This window comes from Panulirus ornatus, chromosome 3, assembly GCF_036320965.1.
Source record: "Panulirus ornatus isolate Po-2019 chromosome 3, ASM3632096v1, whole genome shotgun sequence".
Taxonomy (NCBI): Eukaryota; Metazoa; Arthropoda; class Malacostraca; order Decapoda; family Palinuridae; genus Panulirus; species Panulirus ornatus.
Genome location: NC_092226.1, coordinates 12,707,915 through 12,731,848, shown reverse-complemented (window position 1 = coordinate 12,731,848; position 23,934 = coordinate 12,707,915). Strand labels below are relative to the sequence as shown.

The 23,934-nt window shown below is 41.7% G+C and overlaps 2 protein-coding genes across 2 annotated transcripts; one reads left to right on the top strand and one right to left on the bottom strand.

Moving 5' to 3' along the window:
- The first annotated feature begins 1,470 nt into the window (after nucleotides 1-1,470).
- LOC139760564 (uncharacterized) lies at nucleotides 1,471-8,658 on the top strand. The gene is made up of 3 exons (XM_071683913.1): nucleotides 1,471-1,610; nucleotides 4,198-4,789; nucleotides 5,771-8,658. The coding sequence occupies exons 2-3, from the start codon at nucleotides 4,238-4,240 to the stop codon at nucleotides 5,897-5,899; spliced, it is 681 nt and encodes a 226-aa protein (XP_071540014.1). The 5' UTR covers nucleotides 1,471-1,610; nucleotides 4,198-4,237; the 3' UTR covers nucleotides 5,900-8,658.
- On the bottom strand, nucleotides 7,749-23,100 carry LOC139760570 (uncharacterized). The gene is made up of 4 exons (XM_071683923.1): nucleotides 22,968-23,100; nucleotides 18,358-18,535; nucleotides 11,078-11,253; nucleotides 7,749-8,967 (listed from the first exon to the last, which is right to left on the bottom strand). The coding sequence occupies exons 2-4, from the start codon at nucleotides 18,401-18,403 to the stop codon at nucleotides 8,836-8,838; spliced, it is 354 nt and encodes a 117-aa protein (XP_071540024.1). The 5' UTR covers nucleotides 18,404-18,535; nucleotides 22,968-23,100; the 3' UTR covers nucleotides 7,749-8,835.
- Between the last annotated feature and the right edge of the window lie 834 nt (nucleotides 23,101-23,934).

The following is a 23,934-nucleotide window of genomic DNA, read 5'->3' as shown; positions in this document are numbered from 1 at the left end:
ACGATATGTGTGCACGGTTTACTCTGGAATGGCTGGATGGTCGCCAAGATTTTTTTTTTTCTATCCTCACAGCAGCTCACCAAGCCTGGCAACCTTTCTTTTAATGGCCGGACACCTACAGGAGGACGGACCTGCCTCTCCGGTTTTTCATAAAGATATGTCTACATCTGCTTCCCCCGCTTGGAGATGTGGTCCTGGAAGCGGAAGCACCAACTAATAAATCACACCGTACCACAGAATTCAATGAAATTACGGAAAATTATATTTCCTGGGAGAGAATACTCAATCCAAATTACATACAAAATACATGAATTCTCTTGAACATTTGGTACAATGATTGTTGGTTAGTTACTTGAGTTTCTGGCCTATCAATTGCCAGAATCTTAAAAGCCGTCAACGCCTAGTTATAACTACCAACTGAAAAATCTGAACAGCCTTCTTTAAGCGTTAAATGATTGTTTAAAACCTCATACATTGATTGGACGTAGCCCTAGCTGGTACTCAAATTAAAAGTGTTGTAAAATACTACACCAACAAGACGCGAATCAAATCTGGATCTGTAAAGTGGAGGCTCTGGCGAAAATACGAAAATCACATTGACCACCATCGAAATCCCACAAACTTAGTCTAAATTTACCTCTAATATGATGCTCTTCTGGCTCATCTTCTTCCCTGAAACACAAGCTTCACTGGGCACTTTCTAATCCATTGGACAATTGTAGGTACATGAGGTGATAATGCAATATTACAATGTAAACAATGCTGGATGCACGCACGCCATTACTGGGACTGGCTATCATTGCACTTTCTCCTAGGGAGCAACCTATCGTCAGTGTCTATTTGCCAATGCTGCGAACTGTTCTTCTTTCGAAACTACATCATTTGGGCGTTTTTTTCGCAAATGAATTACTCGTTTCTTCTTGAACAATGTACAAAATACTGTATAATCCTTGGTGGTACAGCCACTTGACAGCGAATGATCGTTCTAGCGACTCTTGCTGAGAAGAGCAAATGCTCTATTGCAGGGAGTAGTTTTTTTACATATTATTTTCAATCAACATTATCTACAGTCATTATTATTATTATTATCATTGTTGCTATTATTATTATTACCATCATTATTATCGTTCAAACGGACCACATTCTGTATCTCATGGTAATCACATTTCAGTCAAATTCCTGAAACAGTTCATGAAATATGTAACACAATTAATCTGTATAAGTATAAACATAATGCTTATACAAAAACCGAAAAAAAAGCGATGAAGTTTTCCGTGTTGGTGAAAGATAGATAAGTGAGTAGTGCGAGTCTGTTGATTTATTGACAAGAATTAATTGCGTCCATGACCAGTTTCCCAATATCTTCAGGAATGCGCCAAGCCGTTATAATGATCGTACAAACACACTAATCACATATCAAATATAGATTGTTGTCGCTTGATAATTCTATATGCAAATGGAGGAGAGTAAGTAGTTTCCACGGAGATTGTCCGACGAGTCACATGAGCGTGGCGAGGTCGCCAGGTGTAGCCAGCTGTTGCTGCTCCCAGATGGTACACCAACGTCGTAGCAAAGGCTTCCTCAAACATCACACAATATACCTGAAGTAGGTCAGTATGAGATGCAACTTAAGTTTTTATAGTTTGCCTATGGATGTTTCTGATTGGCTGACATGAACACGATTCCTAGAATTACTGTTTTGTCATAGTGTGAATTGAAGTGTAATGGCGTGTTCTTCCTTGATACGAACTTGCCGTGAAAGTAGTAAATATTATAGAAGGCTCAACCCTTCAAAGTATATTTAGTCGCCACTATAACTACGGTGTAGTTATAGATTATTGTGAACCAGATTCTATATTATTTTTTGTGATAATTTAGAGGTTTTGAGCAGTTTCCTCTTTGTTGATAATTTCAGACAGGGCCGACTTGTCACCATTAACGAAAGGTGCAAAGGTTCTCACAATGCGTGAATATCAAGCAATTGCAAGTAAAAGATCGCCAGGTAATTATTTATTTTTTTTGCGGTGCATGGAATATAACTTGCCATTAACAGCGAAAATCATATCATGGAATTGTTACAGTTAGTCAACTGTTAAGCCCGTTCCACTCCAAAGGATATTAGATTACGTCATGCTAAGTTATGGGTAAATTTTTGGTTGGTGTTGTCATTCTTTTCATATCTGTATTTCTTACAAACTAAACTAAACGTACACGATACCAGTTCGAGAAACCTATTATATAATCCAGTCTAAAATAACTCAAGTATTATCTGAAGTACTCATTACCCGTGGAGAATGTTTCAACCAACAGTAACACAATCATTAAATAATATTTTCGCCTGCAACGTTAAGGTGTTTTTCCCCGTGCCCAAGATAAGATGATTACTTATCTTTACTTATGATTACTTTACCTGTATGTAAATTACACGGATTTTTTTTAGGTTCAGAAACTCCTTGAAATATGAAGTTTAGACAGGCGAGTTTGACGGAGGACTAGGCTTAGAAATGTTGTTCTTTCATTTTTTTTTTTTTTTTGTATGGAAGATCAACACTTTTACCCACTACTTTTTTTGAAAAAAGTTTTTGATATGAATTTGAATACGTTTGTACAAGGTCTAAATTATCGTCTGTGGCAATGATAAAGTTTAGTGTTTGGATAGGTTTGTTTGGATAGGTTTCTTGGGTTAGTGTAATATCCTGGTCATGTCAATATGGTTTTACAAAATAAAACATAATAAAACAAAAAAACCTAGCCTTGCATAAAATACCTAACCTACCTAGCAAAAATAAAACATAAAAACCTACCCCAGCATAAAATACCTAACCTACCTAGCAAAAATAAAACATAAAAAACCAACCCCAGCATAAAATACCGAACCTAGCCTAGCATAAAATACCTAACCTAGCATAAAAGTAATGTTCTTCAAAGTGACTGCTACGAGATTAATAGAATTCTGTTACCTGGAAGAGAATCCACTGAGATTATTTTCGTCTACATTGTCAAGAACGCCACGTCAGTCAACCAGAAAAGTACCATCGTGTTCAGCCCAAAGGTTGACGGGTTTGCTAAGGAAGAAAAAAGAATTAAGGTACACAGGCTGGACTTTACTATACAGTAACTCTTTAAAGGTCCTGGAAAGGCAACAGGGTTAAGACCAAGACTTGAGAGACTGTTATGTAAGCAAAGGTTTAAAGAACTCAAAAGGATCCCACTACAAATGAAAGTACGCACTCGTGATTTTATGATTTTTTTTTTTCAAGATAGCGTAATAAAATTGTTTTAAAATGGAATCCCTGCTTAGAAGTCGAAGGAGCGTATGTGCAGTGAGTTTGTCAGGTCTTGTAATAACCTTGCACACCCGAAGGAGTTAATGATATGTTCTATTGTTGTTTATAGCTTTTCGTTGACGGCCGTAATGACCCTGCCAATCCATAGCCTTACACCCCAAAATAACCAGCCAACCTGATCGATGTTTACACGGATTCAGGAACTAGAAATGACAGGCTAAATTTTGAGGTAGAAGGGGTTTCACACTCATTGCGAAATGTATAATTACAAATAGGATAATTGAAGAATGGAGGAAAGTGTTTGCCGATGTTATAAACGCCAAAACAATATACTTATTCAAGAAGAGACTTGATGACTGTTACAGGTAGTTTGGCTGTCATAGTAGATATATGATGACCCACAGTTGCTTCATCGAATAACCAGTTGCAGGCCTGTGGGTCTGCCTTTACCTGTTTACTTTATGCTCTGTTTTCATGTTTCCCTGCACACAATTTATCGTCTGTATTCTTCCTCTTAAGCAGTACATGGGACGAACGGGTAACTGAAGCCTGATGGTCCAAGCGAGGTTATCTGCTGATGTATTGTAAACTGTGGTAGAAACAGGATAGGAAAAGCAAAAGAGATATTTTTCAAATCAGCAGCTTGGCGATGCTTGATTCATGGAGCAAGGAGGAAGGAGACTGGAGGATAGCGAAGGGAAAATTATCCCATTTCTGTCCATTGTAGAGACACCTAATCTAAATTAGTTACCACTGTAACAACTGGTTACAGCGAATAAACTACAACAGAAACCAAAGAAAATTATATTTCTGATGGTAAACTACTATATTCTGAACTTGTTATTCCATAAAGTTATTCACCAGGCGCTTCACCTGCTCTTGATTTATACTTTTTGTTTTTATCTTCCAGAAGCTTGTTGAGCTAATGTAGTGGGAATATACCTGCAGGTATGGAGCACCAAGTCCCCTCACAGTCTCAAGTCTCGTGCCAGAATCAGCAGGACACATCACCACCTCCGCTGCACAAGTCCCAAGATCCTTACTCGGAACACGAGCACCATCCTACACCCTCGGGGTACCAAGATATTATTGATCTAGGACATGAGTACCATCCGACACCCTCGGGCTACCAAGATGTTGATCTGGGACACGAGTACCATCCGACACCCTCGGAATACCAAGATATTGATCTAGAGTACGAGGAACCAGCAACCTCAGCGCACCAGGACACACCATTAATACCATGGTACCAGGCCCTAACTTCACTTCCAGGGCACCAGAATTCTTCAATTCACCAAGGCCCAACGTCCCTCTGGCAGCCGAACCCATCACTCCAGGATTGCCGAGTGATGTCGATCTCGGAATACCCAGGCGTATCACCTCTCAAAGAACAAGATCCAAAACCAGCTGGACACAAGAGGTGCACCGTAACCGTGCCGGCAGTACTGATGGACAACAATCCAACCCAGGTGACGACGGGAAAAAAATGCCCAGCATGTAGGGTAAGTTCACCCACCTTTTACTCTATTGAACTAACTCCTCTCCCTGCCTACCCCTTACTGACATATCTTGTGGATATTAAGTACGATTGTTCCAGATCTTGGGAAATGGTTTGAAATCGAATGCTGAATTTTGCCAACAATGACGAACCGAAGTCTTAAGATAATGTACATTTGATGGATAGCCAAGCAATTAACACTGACAAGGGAAGAGTGAGCAGATATTGGCTAAGAATCAATGTAAAGAAATGTAACGGTAAATAATGGACAGTAAAATGATTACTACAAAATGAGAGGACTGACAGCTGATTATTCAAAACATTTCCTGGATCGGTTTCATTATTTGTATGCCAAGATATACTAGTGATATTGTTACTTGTTAGAGGGAATTGTACAAGACCTTTAACATCACCTTAACAAAAATGATATAGAAAGGGGACAAGTCCAGATATCCTGACCATTATTGAAAGTCAGGTTAACCTGCTATGAGACACAGGTTAACTTTCTCAGTTTTCTCTTCGTTTTAATGTCAGAAATGAAGTCAGATAAGGGAACGCATAAATGATGGGGACAAAGTATAAATCACCAGAGATCAGTTGATAGATAGTTGATAGGAGAAATAATTACAAAAAAAATCATAAGTCAAGATGATTACAAGTGAAAATACAGAAAATGAGGAATCATGTTAAGATCATGGAAGATATCATGAGACGAACGAGGATCTTAGAGACCTGAAAAATATAGTCGGTGTGTTCGAACAAAGATTCAATTTAAGAGAGGGGACTAATAGGCTATATAACTAGAGGTAGAAGGGGGAATTCACTAACAACTATATATATCATTTTTCAACGAACTTTAATGTCCACAATAATCATAGATCAAAATATCACACACACACACACACGCACACACACACACACACACACGCACACACTTTCAAGTATACTGTTGTTCAAGACAGTGTGTGTGGTGGTCGTCCGGCAGGTTGGTGTGCTGCGGAAGGAGTTCACGCCGAAGGGACTGTGTCTGGCCGTCCTGTGCTTCCCTTGCGGCCTCTTCTACTGCTTCGACAGCAAGAGAGAGCGCTGCAGCCGCTGCGGGGCTAACTTCTGATCCCCTCGGGTAACACAGTCAGGCCTCCGCCTCCTGCAAGGGGAGGGTGGTGCTGATCCCCTTCGCCAGTTACCTTCCCCAACGTCCAAGTTTACCACACTGCTCCGCCCTCTACGTTCCTCACCATCTATACTTTACACTTCCCTTTTCTCAGTTTTTTCCTTTTCCTCTTTTTATCCATCTCTTTTTCTTTTCTTTTCTTCGTTTTCTTCCTCTCGAGATGTTCCACCAGCCCTGGCTGACTGAGCTGGATGATGTAATGGAATGGTGAGTCTCTCGTGTGTGTGTGTGTGTGTGTGTGTGTCTGTAACTGACGGTAATCTCGTCAAAGAGATATTTTTTTCTATTTTTGTTAAAGTTTATTTTCACGTATGGAGACTGGAGGATGTGTCTTTGTGAAGTCTCTTGGCCACCAGGAGTGTTCTCTGTCTCTTGGCTAACGGTTTAAGTCGCTTGGCCACCGGAGACCAAGAAGGTACAACCTTGGTTCCGTAGATCTCACAGCTTTTTTCTTTTTTCGTCACCATGGCCCACTTGTGCTTCTCGTCTTAACAGTTTCCAGTCATTAGAAGTCTATCATCAGATGGTGGGTGTTTATGGTTCAGTTAACGTTTACATTTATCACCCTTGTCTGTTGTATGTATAGTGTAATGTGTACACATTCTTGATAGTCTACGGGTTGACATGGGTGGGTGTTCAAATATGTGTCTATTTCGGATTGCGATTTTTATAAAGTATGACTCGACAAATTGAACTTTCCGTTACTGGAATGTTTTTTTTTTTTCTGACAATGATGGAAATAATGGAGATGAGTAAATTATTCTGAAAGAAATCTTAAAATGTTTTATTTTCTACGAGTGACCATCTTTATTGAAATCCTTATTCATCCTTGCACAGACATACATGTTTATGAAGCAAAATAAGTCGTTTTCTTACAACGAGAGACAAAAATGTGAGTTTATATCACTTCAGAAATAGGTTCCCGTTTTCAACATGACAGAAGATACACCGAAGATGCTGTAGATTACACTGCACCACAGAAGACGTAGGATGTTCCTCAGCAACGTCCTTCACAGTATTCCTATTCTCTCAACAGCATTGCAACTTTCCACACTGCGGACTATACAACATATGGTACATAATCCGTAAACCTCGACTCAGCGGACCTCTGTTCATTGGACTTCGGAAACAACGGACGCTGTCCGCCAGTCCCGAAAAAGTCGACAATTCTCTGTCGTACGAGACCACATAGATCGTATCATAAATTACAGTGACACATCATTATCTGACTTCGAAGTGGACACCTATTACGACCGTTCTCGAACATTCGAGTAAGTCTCTGTAAGGAAGAAGTACCGGACTATGCGTCTATCTAAAGCTCGTCTCCTTCAACGCTGTTGTAGCTTCTGATCCTCCTTCAGCACGATCCTAGTCTATACCAACAAGAGGACGTTGGAGCATCACGTTGATCATGTGGTCTGAGCCAACCCTGCCAGCCGCCACCTGTTGCCTCCGCTGCATCAACACACACCAGAAGACATACAACTCACACAAGCAACAAGAGGTCAACAACCATCCATTTGTAACATCATGCCTTACCACTGAACTGTCGAAAGGTCTCTTTAACTGTATATACAAAAGCATTAGAATATCTTAATTTAAGCCCTCCCGAAAAACGAAATTCATTTTACATATTGTAACAGATTAGGTAGTACGCACCAAATTCTTCTAAATCATTTTATTATCATTATTATTGTTATTACACATATGCATTCCCAGTGTTAATTTCGCGGAAGTTTCTGTATGCTGAGACTTATAACGGCTGTTATGAAGGTAACAAAACATACGGTTTGACTTGCTGGTTTACTGTGGTAACGTGATGTTAAACATCAGGATACACAGGTGTGGCAGGCTAGAGGTATACAGGATAATTTGCCTACCATGCTTTACAAGCGTTGCATTTCACTTAGGATCAATCATCTGTCCTTTTTCTTTCAAATTTTTCGACCAATATATAGTCTTAACGAGGTAAAGTAATCTTCATAGATAATGATACATATATCTCATAGAACAAGACCCAATATATCTTTATTAATGTCTTTCACTCAATTTACTAAATACTAAGGAATAGTTTGATATCTCCTAGTCAGACAAAACCAATCATACTTTAATATATCAGGATATATTTCATACAATAGTAAGAGAAGTTTAGATATGATACATGTTCAGAAAACACATCACAATAGATACACTGGTTACAGTTATTGCCAGACCAGGGGGCACATGAATGATGTACGAGGGACGTTAAGGCAAGAGGTAGAGGCCAGGAACGAGAGGTGGAGGTTAAAGGCAAGAGGTAGAGGCCAGGAGCGAGAGGTAGAGGCGAGGCCAGGAGCGAGACTTACAGACCACGGACAAAGGTAGAGGTCAGGAAGAGAGGTCCGAGGTGAGAGGTTAAGGCCACTGTTGAGATGCAGAGGTTAGGGAGGGTGTCAGAGGCCAAAACAGCATCAGGAGGAGGTCAATGTGGCGTCGAGAAACTGGCACTGAGTGTCGGCACTTGGAGGAAGGACATCTGTACCGTAAAGGCTCCATGTTCACAGCCAGGTTGTGGTCGATCATGAGTCGTTAACTCGGCCGCCTGGGGCACCTCCATGGATGTTGTACCCCGGGACCTCTCTCCATCACGACCAGCCATTGTCTAAGATCCATCCTCACACTACTGGGGGGGGGGGGGGGATGTTGTTACTGGGATGGTATCATCTCCTGGTCTTCGGGAGGGTCCGTGGGGGTTCCCTCTCCCCCCTCGGCCTTCTCTTACGTGGGGGGAAGGGGCCCCTCTGAGGGGGGGGTTGTTTGTTTGTTTGTTCACCTCTTCTTGCTGGCAGGCCGGCCTTCCCGACGCTGGGGTGGCGCTGGTGATGGAGCCTCATCACCTACGCGAAGGTGAGGCCACAGTTGGAGCAGCGTCGCTCCATCATCAGGAAGCAGCAGACCAAACCTACAGGGAAGCAGCAGATGGCTAGGAAGATCCCCATGCACGTAAAGTCATTCCGCAGGAACCCAACCTGAAAGCGGAGCGAAAGAAAACGGATCTAAGATTAGCGTAGAAGGCGAGAAAAACACGAAATTGGGGTTGTTGTTGTTTTTTTCACGGGCAATCGAGACTAGATTAATATAACATGAATGAGCAAGATTACCCAAGATTTTGTCGTTTATGGTTGAAATAACTAGCCAGCCTACCCACAGTACAGGGAAACAATGGACAAAAACCTCAGTATAGGTGAGTTCCCCATCCCTCACTCATGTTGTCTCACGCCTCACCACCCACATTTCCAACCAGTCGTGCGTAACGGCACATCCCACAAGGACATAGAAAGAAATATAACCCAAACTTCTCAACCATACGTTACACATCTCATAAAACAAAGAAACAACCTCAAGACAAAAACACTCACCAAATCAGAGAACAAATCCAGAGTCTAAATATTCAAACTTCGTCAGCAGACTCATCTCTGACAAGACAGTTGCAAACCGGTACTCACTCTCCTCAACACAGTAAGCCACAATAAACCTACACCAACCAATTCTGGAGCACGCTGATGAAGATCCGCACTCATCGTACCAAACCAAATCAGCTCCCACTCGTGAAGAACTCCCGACCCATTCCAGTGACTCTTCTTCTCCAAAAGAACACATACAACATCCTCATGAGATCTAAAAGATCAACCACAAACCAACGTCATCCATAAACAAGAAAGGTAGCGAGGAACTACACAGTTATCTTTCCAGATACAACAGCCCACCCGCCTTTCAACCCCCAGTGATATAAGTCATGCAATTAGAACCTCAGAGAGTTCTTCTGCTACAGCCCCTGACAACACATCAAACTTCCACATAGAGCACATTGGCCTGGTTGTTGTAATCCCAGCACTGACATACATCTTCAACCACTCTTAGGTACGCAACAAAATCCCCTAACATCTAGAGACTTGCCAACATAATACCAGTCATGAATCCATCCAAAACCACCTACCGCACTTTTTCCCCCTCCTTTCATCATCATTCAAACTATGTGGGAAAAAAAAATAAGAATAAAATCAATAGAAAATATCCCTGTCTTCAGCCCCAAGCACTACACCACCAACACCACGCTTCACAGTAAGTTCACACAATATAACCTAGATGGTTTCAACCAATCGCAACCCCACGCTCTCTCCCCTTCCCGCACAAGGCTTGTAGCAACAGACATCAACAAAGTATTCCACTTTTCCCTTCGACGCATCTCACAATAGATAGTCGACACCACACTCCACAACTAGGACAAGAAGTGACTGATCATCTTCATGGCCGGGTGCCGTGGTAGAGTCAGGCATAGAAAAATGGCTTCACCTCTAAAAAACACTTAGGCTCTACAGCGGAGTTCCCTAAAGCCTAGTTCTTTCTCCAACCCACTTCAGTCCCTTCCCACATGGCCACTACCCTCGCCCTCACACCACCACCAACACTATCCCCTCATGACCACTAGCGAATCGCAGCATGAAGATGCTTTCCTATGTACCCTGACCATATAATGACATCACTATCCACTGACACCATAGTCACAACAGTAAACAAGGAGCACTACAGTATACCCCAACGGGAACAATGGCTCAGCCGAACCAGAATGTGTCTGCATTCCCACAGGAAGCCTCCAATCACTCTCTTAACCCCAGCCAGACACGAAGCCACCTTACACCACCTGGTCACCTTGAATGGACGGACAATTGCTTCCACTGGGAAAAAAGAAAAGAAAACACCAGCCATTCTAATCATCTTAAAAGACACACATGACATTCACTCCCGACACCAAAAACTTCCAACACTAACGCAACACACAAACTAATTTCCCTCAGAACACAAACTGGAACGAGATCTACACACACACACACACGCACACATTTATTTACCAAATGGCATCTCTTTGTTATATATCAACTAACATATTTCTTTCTTGTATCTCCCCTGATAATGTGATTATTACACGAAAGTACACTTGGGAACTTGTCGTGTTTCATTTCCCCGTGGACTCATAGGAATATATATATATATATATATATATATATATATATATATATATATATATATATATATATATATATATATATATATATATATATATATACATAATTTTCTTACCCTGCAGGCGGGGCAAACTCCGCCCGTTACCACTACCACTGGCGTTGCCGCCGACACCACGGGTTGGGTCACGACCACTGCGGAGGAGGGGGTCACCTGCTGCGTATGCACTATCTGCGGCTGCTGCTGCTGGAACCCCAACGGAGGAGCGGGGGAGTACGGCGGAGGTGGACCAGCTGTGCGGGAGAACCAGAAATTCCGTTGGTCAACATAGTAATACCAGCGAGTCACGGCTGACTGTCTTAAGTTACCCCTCTGGTGTACATATTGAAAGAAGAAAACGTATTCCGAAAGATTGTTATCAATAATTCAGCTTATGAAAACGATAATTGGTTATTTTCACTTTTTTAAAGTTTAACTTGGCATATCTGGCATTATCATAGGGTCCTTGCACTCATACCGACGTCAGGAGCTCGAAAACAAGTAAATAGATGAATAAATAAACTGCCGAATTTAAAACGTTGCTATAAAACGTGTCGTCAACTCATGAACACTGGTCAAAAACACGGCATTTTATCCTTTCATGTCTCGATGTTTGTGCGTTATAATAACAAAACACACACATAACTGTGGGCATATCGAAAAATCTAGTCAAAATCATCGTCTATTTTCCTTATTCATGAATTAAGATAACCATCACAGTACGCACACCACACCTTAACATTACATCATCTATATAGACCTAAACAACGCTAAAACCGATGAAAGGGAAATGAAAGGAGAAAAATCAATTCTGTCTCATCAAAACGGGACAACCAGGCTAGCTAGTCCTGCCACCTTACAAGCACCCGTATACCAAATCACACCTCACTTTATTTTCCTCAAGTTCTCTTGCCGTCTTCTATCAACACAATCACTTTACCACATATTCATGATTTAAGAGTCCTATCAACAAACGTATGGTTCCTCGTCCCCGGTGTCGAGGGGTGCTAAGAATCTGCGGGTTACTGACAGATTTTGCTGCCAGTGAGAGGAAAGGCGCAGACAACAGTAGTACAGGCCCCTCCCACGACTTTTCCTCTTTGACAGACTGCCTTCATATATATATATATATATATATATATATATATATATATATATATATATATATATATATATATATATATATATATATATATATATATATATATTTTTTCATACTATTCGCCATTTCCCGCGTTAGCGAGGTAGCGTTAAGAGTTAAGAACAGAGGACTGAGCCTTTGAGGGAATATATATATATATATATATATATATATATATATATATATATATATATATATATATATATATATATTACATGCTTTGAAGAATGTATGTGAGAAATACTTAGAAAAGCAAATGGATTTGTATGTAGCATTTATGGATCTGGAGAAGGCATATGATAGAGTTGATAGGGATGCTCTGTGGAAGGTATTAAGAATATATGGTGTGGGAGGCAAGTTGTTAGAAGCAGTGAAAAGTTTTTATCGAGGATGTAAGGCATGTGTACGTGTAGGAAGAGAGGAAAGTGATTGGTTCTCAGTGAATGTAGGTTTGCGGCAGGGGTGTGTGATGTCTCCATGGTTGTTTAATTTGTTTATGGATGGGGTTGTAAGGGAGGTAAATGCAAGAGTCCTGGAAAGAGGGGCAAGTATGAAGTCTGTTGGGGATGAGAGAGCTTGGGAAGTGAGTCAGTTGTTGTTCGCTGATGATACAGCGCTGGTGGCTGATTCATGTGAGAAACTGCAGAAGCTGGTGACTGAGTTTGGTAAAGTGTGTGGAAGAAGAAAGTTGAGAGTAAATGTGAATAAGAGCAAGGTTATTAGGTACAGTAGGGGTGAGGGTCAAGTCAATTGGGAGGTGAGTTTGAATGGAGAAAAACTGGAGGAAGTGAAGTGTTTTAGATATCTGGGAGTGGATCTGTCAGCGGATGGAACCATGGAAGCGGAAGTGGATCATAGGGTGGGGGAGGGGGCGAAAATTTTGGGAGCCTTGAAAAATGTGTGGAAGTCGAGAACATTATCTCGGAAAGCAAAAATGGGTATGTTTGAGGGAATAGTGGTTCCAACAATGTTGTATGGTTGCGAGGCGTGGGCTATGGATAGAGATGTGCGCAGGAGGATGGATGTGCTGGAAATGAGATGTTTGAGGACAATGTGTGGTGTGAGGTGGTTTGATCGAGTAAGTAACGTAAGGGTAAGAGAGATGTGTGGAAATAAAAAGAGCGTGGTTGAGAGAGCAGAAGAGGGTGTTTTGAAATGGTTTGGGCACATGGAGAGAATGAGTGAGGAGAGATTGACCAAGAGGATATATGTGTCGGAGGTGGAGGGAACGAGGAGAAGAGGGAGACCAAATTGGAGGTGGAAAGATGGAGTGAAAAAGATTTTGTGTGATCGGGGCCTGAACATGCAGGAGGGTGAAAGGAGGGCAAGAAATAGAGTGAATTGGAGTCATGTGGTATACAGGGGTTGACGTGCTGTCAGTGGATTGAAGCAAGGCATGTGAAGCGTCTGGGGTAAACCATGGAAAGCTGTGTAGGTATGTATATTTGCGTGTGTGGACGTGTGTATGTACATGTGTATGGGGGGGGGGCCATTTCTTTCGTCTGTTTCCTTGCGCTACCTCGCAAACGCGGGAGACAGCGACAAAGTATAAAAAAAAAAAAAAAAAAATATATATATATATATATATATATATATATATATATATATATATATATATATATATATATATATATATATATATATATATCCCTGGGGATAGGGGTGAAAGAATACTTCCCACGTATTCCCTGCGTGTCGTAGAAGGCGACTAAAAGGGGAGGGAGCGGGGGGCTGGAAATCCTCCCCTCATTATTTTTTTTTAATTTTTCAAAAGAAGGAACAGAGAATGGGGCCAGGTGAGGATATTCCCTCAAAGGTCCAGTCCTCTGTTCTTAACTCTACCTCGCTAACGCGGGAAATGGCGAATAGTTTGAAAGAAAAAGAAAGATATATATATATATATATATATATATATATATATATATATATATATATATATATATATATATATATATATATATATATATATATTTTATACTATTCGCCATTTCCCGCATTAGCGAGGTAGCGTTAAGAACAGAGGACTGGGCCTTTGAGGGAATATCCTCACCTGGCTCCCTTCTCTGTTCCTTCTTTTGGAAAAAAAAAAAGAGAGGGGAGGATTTCCAGCCTCCCGCTCCCTCCCCTTTTAGTCGCCTTCTACGACACGCAGGGAATACGTGGGAAGTATTCTTTCTCCCCTATCCCCAGGGAGAATATATATATATATATATATATATATATATATATATATATATATATATATATATATATATATATATATATATATATATATATATATATGTATGTATATATACTACCAACGTCCGTGATCCTTCTAGTAACTTCTCCTCTGCTGAAAACATCCGTCTAGTATCTCCTATTGTATTTCTCTCTGAGACCCGGGTGTCGAACACCTATTCACATTCACCTTTAATATTCACGATTCCCGTTCATGGGCGGGGTGTCTGTGCTTATCCCAACATCAACTCACCTGTCGCACGCCTCAAGGACCTTGAATCCCCAAACTTGGCTGCGATGTGGGGTCAACGTCTGTCTCCCAACACTGGCACCTCGACAAAGCTGACTGGAATGATTTACGAAAATTCTTTCCTCGCTTTCCTTGGGTAAATTACCGACTCTCCTGTACTGATGCATCTGTCTCCACCAGACTCATAGCAGAGGTTTTGGATGTGAGAATGGAAGCATCATTGCCCCCACCCCCTCTTCCTCTAAGAAGACCCCCTTCATCCAATCCAGGCTTCAACCGTTCCTGTTCTGAGGCCATTCAGACAAGGGATCAGACATATCGGGCTTGGGGAAAACTCTCTCCTTCCGCCGACTCCGACTCAGCTTTAATCACTGGTCGTAATCACTGCAAGTACGTTATCCGTGAGTCAAAGCGTCCCTTTATTCAAAGGAAGTGCGATAACCTCTCCTCGGCATCCACTGATAGGTTTTTCTAAGGGCATCTCTGGCAACTTCTGTCGTTCTACCTTTCCTTCACTGACGGTACTATATATGTCTCTCCCGTAGACAAAGCACCTCTCTTTGGTTCCTGTTTCTCTCTGATTCCACCTTGGATGACGCTAACAATCCTTCACTTATTGATGCTCCTCTTACTAATCCTATGCCCCTTCCTGTAATCTCTTTTCGGACTGTTGGAAAAGCTTATGGTCCTGATGGCATCCATTCCCATGTATTGAAAGAATGTGCCTCTGAACTTACACCTGTGCTTGCTCGTCTGTTCTGTTTATGTTTAAAAATCACAACTTTTCCTTCTTTTTGGAGGCAAGCGTTGGTACATCCCATCCCAAAGAAGGACGCCTGTTCTAACCCCTTTAACTATTGTACTGTTGCTTTGACATCTACCATTTTCAAAGTGTTTGAATCTCTCCTCAGCTCCAATATCCTTATACATCTTGAATCTCACAATCTCCTTTCTGATTACCAGCATGGCTTCCGTCATGCAATAGCCACTGGTGCTATTCTTTCGTATATTATTAATGTCTGGTCATCGTCACTGTAAGATTTTGGGAAATCCTACGTAGTTGCCCTTGACATGCCAAAGCTTTTGACAGGGTGTGGCATCGGGTCTCATCTCTAAGCTCACCTCTTTTGGCTTCCCTCCCTCGCTCTGCTCCTTCATATGTAGCTTCCTCTCTGGCCGATTCGTCTCCGTGGTTGCTGATGGATCAGCCTTTCCCTATTCCCCCGACAATAGTGGTGTCCCTCAAGAATCTCTTTTGTCTCCTGCACATTTTATCCTTTTTATCATCGATTTTCTCTCTTCCACAAGTAACTAGATGCACTCATACGCTGACGACTCAACAACTGCATTTCTCCACGTCCATCAGTTCTGCTCCTTTTTCTCTCACTCGACCTGCATCTCGTCTCGACACAACTTCCTCAATGAACTCAGACTTGAACAAGATATCTCACTGAGGTAGATGAAATCTGGTTAAGTTTAATGCCTCCAAGACCCAGTTTCAACCCATTTCTCAATGGAAAATTCCTCACAACTTTCCTCTCTCCATCGACTCTTCTGTAATTTCATTCCTTGATTCAATAAACATACTTGGTATTACCATAACATTTGCTCTGATTACTTCAAATTTTGAACCCCTTACCCTACACGATAATGCTGGTTCACTTTCCCCTCTTCTATAGGTATTACTTTGGTTTTTGCTCCCGAGAGTTGGCTGCTTGTGTGCCCCCCACCACTAGCTAGACCACACAATACTCGGCAAACTGCTGCGTCACATGATTACTGCGTGGCAGTTGACAGCACAGGGACAGGCAGTTTTGTAACTGTCTTTCCCTAGACCTCGAAGCTTTGGAACCTTTTTCCTTCTCATGTCTTTCCCAATAACTGTGACGTGGCTCATTATAAAAGACAAGTTTTTGACTTGCTCCAAAATTCGGAAATACGTTCCCTATCTCTCTCTCTCTCTCTCTCTCTCTCTCTCTCTCTCTCTCTCTCTCTCTCTCTCTCTCTCTCTCTCTTTCCCCTTTCATTCGCCTCTCTATATTTCAATTCCCGACCTTGATGTGGACTTTTGTCCGTGACTGGAGCCTTCAACGAAGAGAGAGAGAGAGAGAGAGAGAGAGAGAGAGAGAGAGAGAGAGAGAGAGAGAGAGAGAGAGAGAGAGAGAGAGAGAGAGAGAGAAAAGTGTGACCGCCATCAGCTGTGTCAATGTTTACTACGGCGTGACGGCAGCACCTTACGGGACCTCAAAGTTATTTTCTTGATAGGGTAAGGTTAGCTCAACCACGCGGAACCTTCATAATAAAAAAAAATAATTTAAAGCGTTTAACTACAAGTTGCTATTTCATGATTTCCCGTCATCGCGAGTTAAGGGTTAATACAAGTGGGGAAACGTCCTCTTTCAGCTGAATTTAATCCTACAGCTGTCAGGGAAAAAGTCTAGAAAAGTTATTTCTGTGAACGAATGGGGCCTTTGTTGTCTTTTCCTAGTGCTACCTCGCACACATGAGGGGGGAGGTGGGTGTTATTCCATGTGTGGCGTCAGTGGTGATTCATTACAACTCAGTGCCTTGGTAGAAGTGTGGCATCAGTGAAGACCATTCTTGAACACAAAAGTAAAAAGGCTTTTCTCCAGAAAGGTAAAGAAAAGTATATCACTTCTCGATACATGAGAACTTAGTACGAAGGAGATCTGCGAATGTTTTCTCTCAGCGAAGTCGTAAACGGCAGACCTTAAGCGGGATGATAAATAACTTATTAATGCCTACAGGAAGACTTTCTCCTCGTAGCTAGGCTATATTCTTGGTAAGTGTTAAGGACATCACACCGTTGGCTAAAATTTGGGCAAGTGTAAGTCGTAGTGAAGAAGGTGTAGGTCGTGGGAAAGACTATGTAGGTCGTGGGGAAGAGGGTGTAGGTCGTTGGGAAGATGGTGTAGGTTGTGGGAAAGATGGTGTAGGTCGTATGGAAGATGGTGTAGGTCGCGGGAAAGATGGTGCAGGTCGTGGAGAAGATGGTGTAGGTCGTGGGTAAGAGGGTGTATGTCGTGGGGAAGATGGTGTAGGTCGTGGGGAAGACGGTGTAGGTCGTGGGGAAGGAGGGTGTAGGCCGTGGGGAAGATGGTGTAGGTCGTGGGAAAGATGGTGCAGGTCGTAGGAAGATGGTGTAAGTCGTGAGGAAGATAGTGTAGGTCGTGGGAAAGAGGGTGTATGTCGTGGAGAGGAGGGTGTAGGTCGTAGGGAAGGAGGGTGTAGGCCGTGGGGAAGAAGCTTATTCGTTACGAGTTAAATTTAGTTCGAACATCTTTTCTAATTCGTTGACCACCAGTTTTCTTTGTGATTCAACACTTCTTTTTTTAATCTCTGAATAACTCACTTCTTAGTGCGAGTTATGAACATCAGAGAATGTACGGCAAGGAACCTTCTGGTGTGACTTCTCGCCACTGAATTCATATTGAAGAGAGGCGTGCGGGTTGATCTGTCTGTTGGCTGTACAACGAAAAGACACGTCAATAATAAAGCCATTGATCATAACAATACATCAGTGTCTGTATAATGATTATGTACAGTACGTCCGTGTCATCATTATTTACAGGATGCACGTCATAAACACCTGTACAGGTTTACTTAAGCGTATTGATAGGTGCTTGAACACTCAGGTTGGCTCCTGGCCTCAACATCTCACAACCTGAACAAGAAAAGTTAACACTAAGACGAACATTGTACCAGAGGTGTTGTTCACCAGCTCACCTGCGGCTGGAATCCCTGGATTATATGCCGGTGGCTTATCTTCCATGGTGGAGATTGCAGTGGTGCTGGTGGTGGTGAGGTGGCGGAGGTGCTGCTGCTACTACTGCTGCTGTCGAGGTGGAGGGGATCCTGCTGCTCTTATTACTGCTGCTGCTGGCGTCTCTCCGAGCGATGTATGCTACGGGTCAAAAAATACGTACTTAACTTATTATCTTAACAAAATCTGGCAAAAGGCTGGGTTGACCCGTAGCGATAACCGCAGATAATATCGTGTGAGTGACGTGCTCTCAAAGGCTATGTGACTGGTGGGAGAGTCTGTGCGTTTGTGGACTTCACGCACACGTCCGTCAAAACGAAGTAAGTGGAAAAGAATAGAAATATGTCAACAGCCATTCAGAGCAGCTCCTGAAACTCATCGATTTTATTTCACATTAGTTATGACGGACGAACATGAACACATATCAGTTTTGTAATGTTTTCTGTCGAACGCCAATATGTATGACCATTCATAGCATAGCGGCCACTGGCTAATTTTCTTTAATGAGTTAATATTAAACAAGTGAATTTGATATCGCATTGTCAATGAAATTATGGTTATGAAGCCACGCATTTCGACGTTTACATAAAGGTCATTATATGAGAATAGTGCCTGGGATGGTTCTATGTAACTCTACTTGTGGATGATAAAAAAATAAAGCATTTATGGACCAAATCATATTGAACCTTGGCTATCTATGCACGTTTAGGTACAACGGCAAACTTCAATATTGTGAGAAGCATGGCTAACTCAAGTGTGGGCCATTATTTTGGCTGGCGGGCCGCAAGTTGGGCAATTACTTTAGCTGGCAGTTCATAATACTAACACAAAGTAAAGCCTTGTATTTGTAAATACAGCACATAAGGAAGCTAAAATACAACATACATTGAAAATCTGAGTAATAAATGCATCGCTAAGCTTATTTCTCTTATCATTCTAATACTAATACTGATATTAATAATGTTATGGGGAAGGAGTGTAAGTGATTGGAGGACGTATACGAGGAAGCAGCAGAAGGTTAAAAGGAAGGTGCAGGGGTTGAAAGAGAGAGCAAATGAGAGTTGGGGTGAGCGAGTTTCAGTAAACTTCAGGGAGATGTTTTGGAAGGAGGTTAACAACGTACAAAAAAGCAAACTAAAAAAACAAGAGAACAAATAGGAACATCTGTAAAGGGGAAAAAGGGGGTAGTGTCGATAGGTAGTGATGAAATGAGGAGGAGATGGACTGAGTACCATGAAGCACTTTTGGATGTGTTTGATGATACGGCAGGTAGATGTAGGGTGTTTGAGCTGGTGGTGGCATGCGAAGGGAGTCACTGAGAGTGGTTTGATGAAGAGGGTAGAGGTGTTGAAAGCTTTACGTACGATGAAAGGTGCCCAGGCGGCTGAAGTGGATGGAATTGCAGTTGAATTTCTTTGTGAAAGGGGGTGACTGTGTTGCTGATTGATTGGTAAGGATTTTCAATGTATGGATGGATCATAGTGAGGCGCCTGAGGATTGGCGGAATGCATGTATAGTGCCACTGCACGAAAGAAAAAGGATAAAGGTGAATGCTCAAACTCCAGAGGTATATGTTTGTTGAGTATACCTGGTAAGTTGTACGGGATAGTATTGACTGAGATGAAGGCACGTACAAAGCATCAAATTGGGGAGAAGCAATGTAGTTTCAGATGGGGTTCAGGATGTGTGGATCAGGTGTTTGCTTATGTATGAGGCATTTATGGATTTGACGAAAGCATATGATTGGGTTGATAGAGATAGTTTGTGGAAGGCCTTAAGACTATACGGTGGTGGAGGAAAGCTACAAGAAGCAAAAGAGTTTTCATCCAGGGTGTAAGGCCTTGTTGTGGATAGGGAGCTGTGATTTCGGTGCATTACACATGACAGCTAGAGAATGGCTGTGAATGAATGTGGCCTTTCTTCGTCTGTTCCTGGCGCTACCTTGCTAAAGAGGAAATGACGATCAGACGTGGTTGGGGAGGAGGGGGGGATAATAATAATAATAAAGGGGAGAAAGAATACTTCCCACGTATTCCCTGCGTGTCGTAGAAGGCGACTAAAAGGGGAGGGAGCGGGGGGCTGGAAATCCTCCCCTCTCAATTTTTTTTAATTTTCCAAAAGAAGGAACAGAGGGGGCCAGGTGAGGATATTCCCTCCGTGGCCCAGTTCTCTGTTCTTAACGCTACCTCGCTAACGCGGGAAATGGCGAATAGTTTGAAAAAAAAAAAAAAAAAATAATAATAATAACAATGATAATAATAATATAGTATAATATATAGTACGAGGCAATACAATTAGAACTGTAAGTATATCAGTGTAACAACGGAATCGATTTCACTGGCTGAAATTCCGTGTGGAGGAGGCTGGGTGGGTGTGGCCAGGTCCGGTAGCAGCTGATCCTACGCGTAATTCATTCGGGTGACGACTGGAAGGAGGGACCTTATACCTTGGCCAGTCTTACTGTTATGGCCACCAGCTCCTACATAACAGTGGTCATTTCTGAGATTAAAAAGAAATTTTTCATCTTGTTGCTCAATGTGTACCACAGAAATTATCTAGCGGACAAAAACGTACCCGGGGCTGCGTATCGCCTACTATTGGGCTATCTAGTGATACCAGGCTCAGGTGAAGGGGATATTTATGAGCTTTTTTCCTCCAATTGCGGAACATTTTCGTGTCCCTTAAAGTTCCTGGAGAATAGTGGGTTATACATGCAATTTAAAAGCGGACTGTCCCGCCGAAACTGGTACATCTATATACTCACTTTACTCTTTCCACGCCAGCCTGCACAGGCAGGCACTTCTCATTTGGTTCTCTCCTCGCCGTGCTAGTCAATGCTCTCTCCATTTCCCTTAAAGATTCTTCCACATTTCCATTGGTTTGTCCCTCTCCCCCCCTCTTGATGGCCCTGGCTCATGGCTTAAGTAATTGTTGACGTGAGGTGTTCTCATTACTCTCCACTCCATACCATCCAGAGCTTCGGCTCCTTCACCGTCGTTTGTTAAATAACACGCTCTGGTTCCAGCTTGAAGACAGTAAGTGATTTTATCTCCTTCTCTCTAACTTGCCTACATTGCAATCAATTCGTGGCTGCACGGGTGAAACTTACTACAGATGGGATACGTCACAGAACAATAAGGCAAATGAATGTGAAAATGGTGTTTGGCAGTCGTACAACGCCATGATAACTAACCACATTAGTAAGAGTGACGTTCCCTATGACAAGCAGCCCCTCTGGCTTTCCTCAAATTTATGACATATAATGTGTCGTACTGCAGTACTTTGTACTGGCAAATGAGTCTCTAATCTCTGACAATCTTACTTCACCTGGAAGCTTACCGGATGCCACGGCTGTCCAAAACCGGTTTTTCGATATAAAAAAAACAATCATTTCTCCACTGAATCACTTACACCAGGGCTGCAAGCATCACTGATACAAGATAACAGAACGAGATAACGCATGACAAGGTAATACCACGTCATCACATAGCCTAGCTTTTACAATCATCAATATCATGCCCCACAATCGTTCCATGTTTATAGTGTCATATTACCTCCCGAAAGATGGTACATTGTTTTGAATATAACCACAACCTCCCAACATGGCCTGTGTATACGACATTAATCTGTACAGTGACAAAATTGAACTACAGGAGTTACGGAAACCTTACTCAGCGATACGACGTAAACGTAGTTGGACACCGTTTCCTCTATGCCTTACGCTGATGGCTTGATAAGGACCTGAAACAGCTGCCTTGTCTTTCTAGTCCTCAAAGAACAAGGGAATTTGTTAGAATTCTCATTCTATTTCTCATATCGTATGGTTGAACAATCAACAAACTTAAATGGGCGTTTGTAGGGGAAATTCGGGCAGTGTAGGACGAAGTGGTTGTATCGGAATAAGGAAAATGAATAGTTGATACATGACGCAATTGCCTGTAAAGATTTTCTTCGCTCTGCAAACCATATTATAGAGCCCTCCCTCTCTGCTGTATCATTTATCATCACCATTATCATTACTATTATCATCATTGCACAATAATAATTTTCATTTGTTACAGACATTATAACCTTCTTAGGGTATCAAGTGTCAATGTTTGGCTACCACAGGTAATCATATGGACAGCAATATGAACAGTAACAGGTAAATGTTAAGAAATGACAGAGAATAGCAGGTCCTAAGTCTGTAGTGCTGCATTACCATAAAAAGAGGATAAATGAACAGCAAATATATGCCCTACTGGAACTCATATGACACAAACCTGATGGTCCAGAAGAAAATTGGTTTGCTTCACAGTTACATATTAGAAAAGTCGATGAAACATAAATTGAAGTTTTGGAACATATCATTGCAACACAGCATATATCGTAAAATCTAGTAAATAACAAATCAAGATGAATAGATTTCTGGCAGCTTAGTTTATCTTATATTGCTCAACAGGCTTCTTTATCCACATGATGAAATGTCTCAATTTTGTCATTCGTATGACATCTAAATCCATTTTCGCCTTCATTCATGGTCACATAATTCAACATCTGATCATTTCCACTTTGAAATAAGTCAGTAACTCACTTGTAGGGCAAGAGTCCAGGAAGAAGTGTCAAAGAGTTAGCGACGCGCCGGGAACAGCCCACAGACTACCTCTAAGTCATGGCGACCCTAGGGTTTCCTATCTTATCAAGTTGTGTAAATGACATCTGCAAGTTACCAACTAGTGTCAGAAGGTGAAGGCTTCACCAGACCTTACCACTGTCTTTTAACTTTCAATGTTCTTTATCCCTTGGACTGAACGTTAATGAGAATATTCACGTACTGGGAATTACATTCTTATGGTACTAGACAACAAGAGACTGCTTCATTATTGTGTTGAACGTGATAAACAAACTGGCATCCACAGGTGGCTAAGTCGACATTCCTGAGTGGCCTTGACGGTCAGTTATGTTTTATTACAAAAGTTCCCACCAACCCTGAGAGACAGTAGTGGAAAAATCGACTGAAGAATAAAAGAAAATATTAACTTAGATCTATGGATGTGGCACAGCAGCGCTTGGGACCATGACAACCAGGAATGATGAGTTGATTAATCTTTTACTGTTATACAAAAATAACTCAATAGGATGAGATAGTTTCCTAGTATCATTCAGTGCTATGCATTAATTGCTAAACACATTCATCTGAATACACTTATACTAAATCATTCTTTTCATTCAGTATTAGTTGCTGTATATATATACATTGTTCATTGCGTACTTATATTAGCATTAATTGTCATTCTCACAGAACTTGTACATCACTCAGAATATATGAATCTTCTCGGTGTAACGAAATTTCTGTACTGAACACACACCAGAGAACATAATGTTCTAATGTGTGACCATCCTAAACCATGCATATTCTTCACCACTCCTCCATGGTGAAAAGAGTCCCATATCGCCAATAGCATTTATATTCTAATCTGAGTCTCATTTGGACAATATCATGCCCATATAGTCTCCAAAAGAATTGCTATGAAAATGTTCATTCATTATCCTACATTCAG

What these genes read in the sequence shown, in the direction of transcription:
- LOC139760570 (XM_071683923.1), bottom strand. Translation starts at nt 18,403, where the DNA reads ATGGAAGATAAGCCACCGGCATATAATCCAGGGATTCCAGCCGCAG. An exon ending in TCCAGGGATTCCAGCCGCAG is followed by an intron (nt 11,254 to 18,357) that starts GTGAGCTGGTGA and finishes TCTCCCGCACAG; the next exon opens with CTGGTCCACCTCCGCCGTAC. An exon ending in GAGTTTGCCCCGCCTGCAGG is followed by an intron (nt 8,968 to 11,077) that starts GTAAGAAAATTA and finishes CTCCGCTTTCAG; the next exon opens with GTTGGGTTCCTGCGGAATGA.
- LOC139760564 (XM_071683913.1), top strand. Translation starts at nt 4,238, where the DNA reads ATGGAGCACCAAGTCCCCTCACAGTCTCAAGTCTCGTGCCAGAATCAG. An exon ending in AAAAATGCCCAGCATGTAGG is followed by an intron (nt 4,790 to 5,770) that starts GTAAGTTCACCC and finishes GTCGTCCGGCAG; the next exon opens with GTTGGTGTGCTGCGGAAGGA.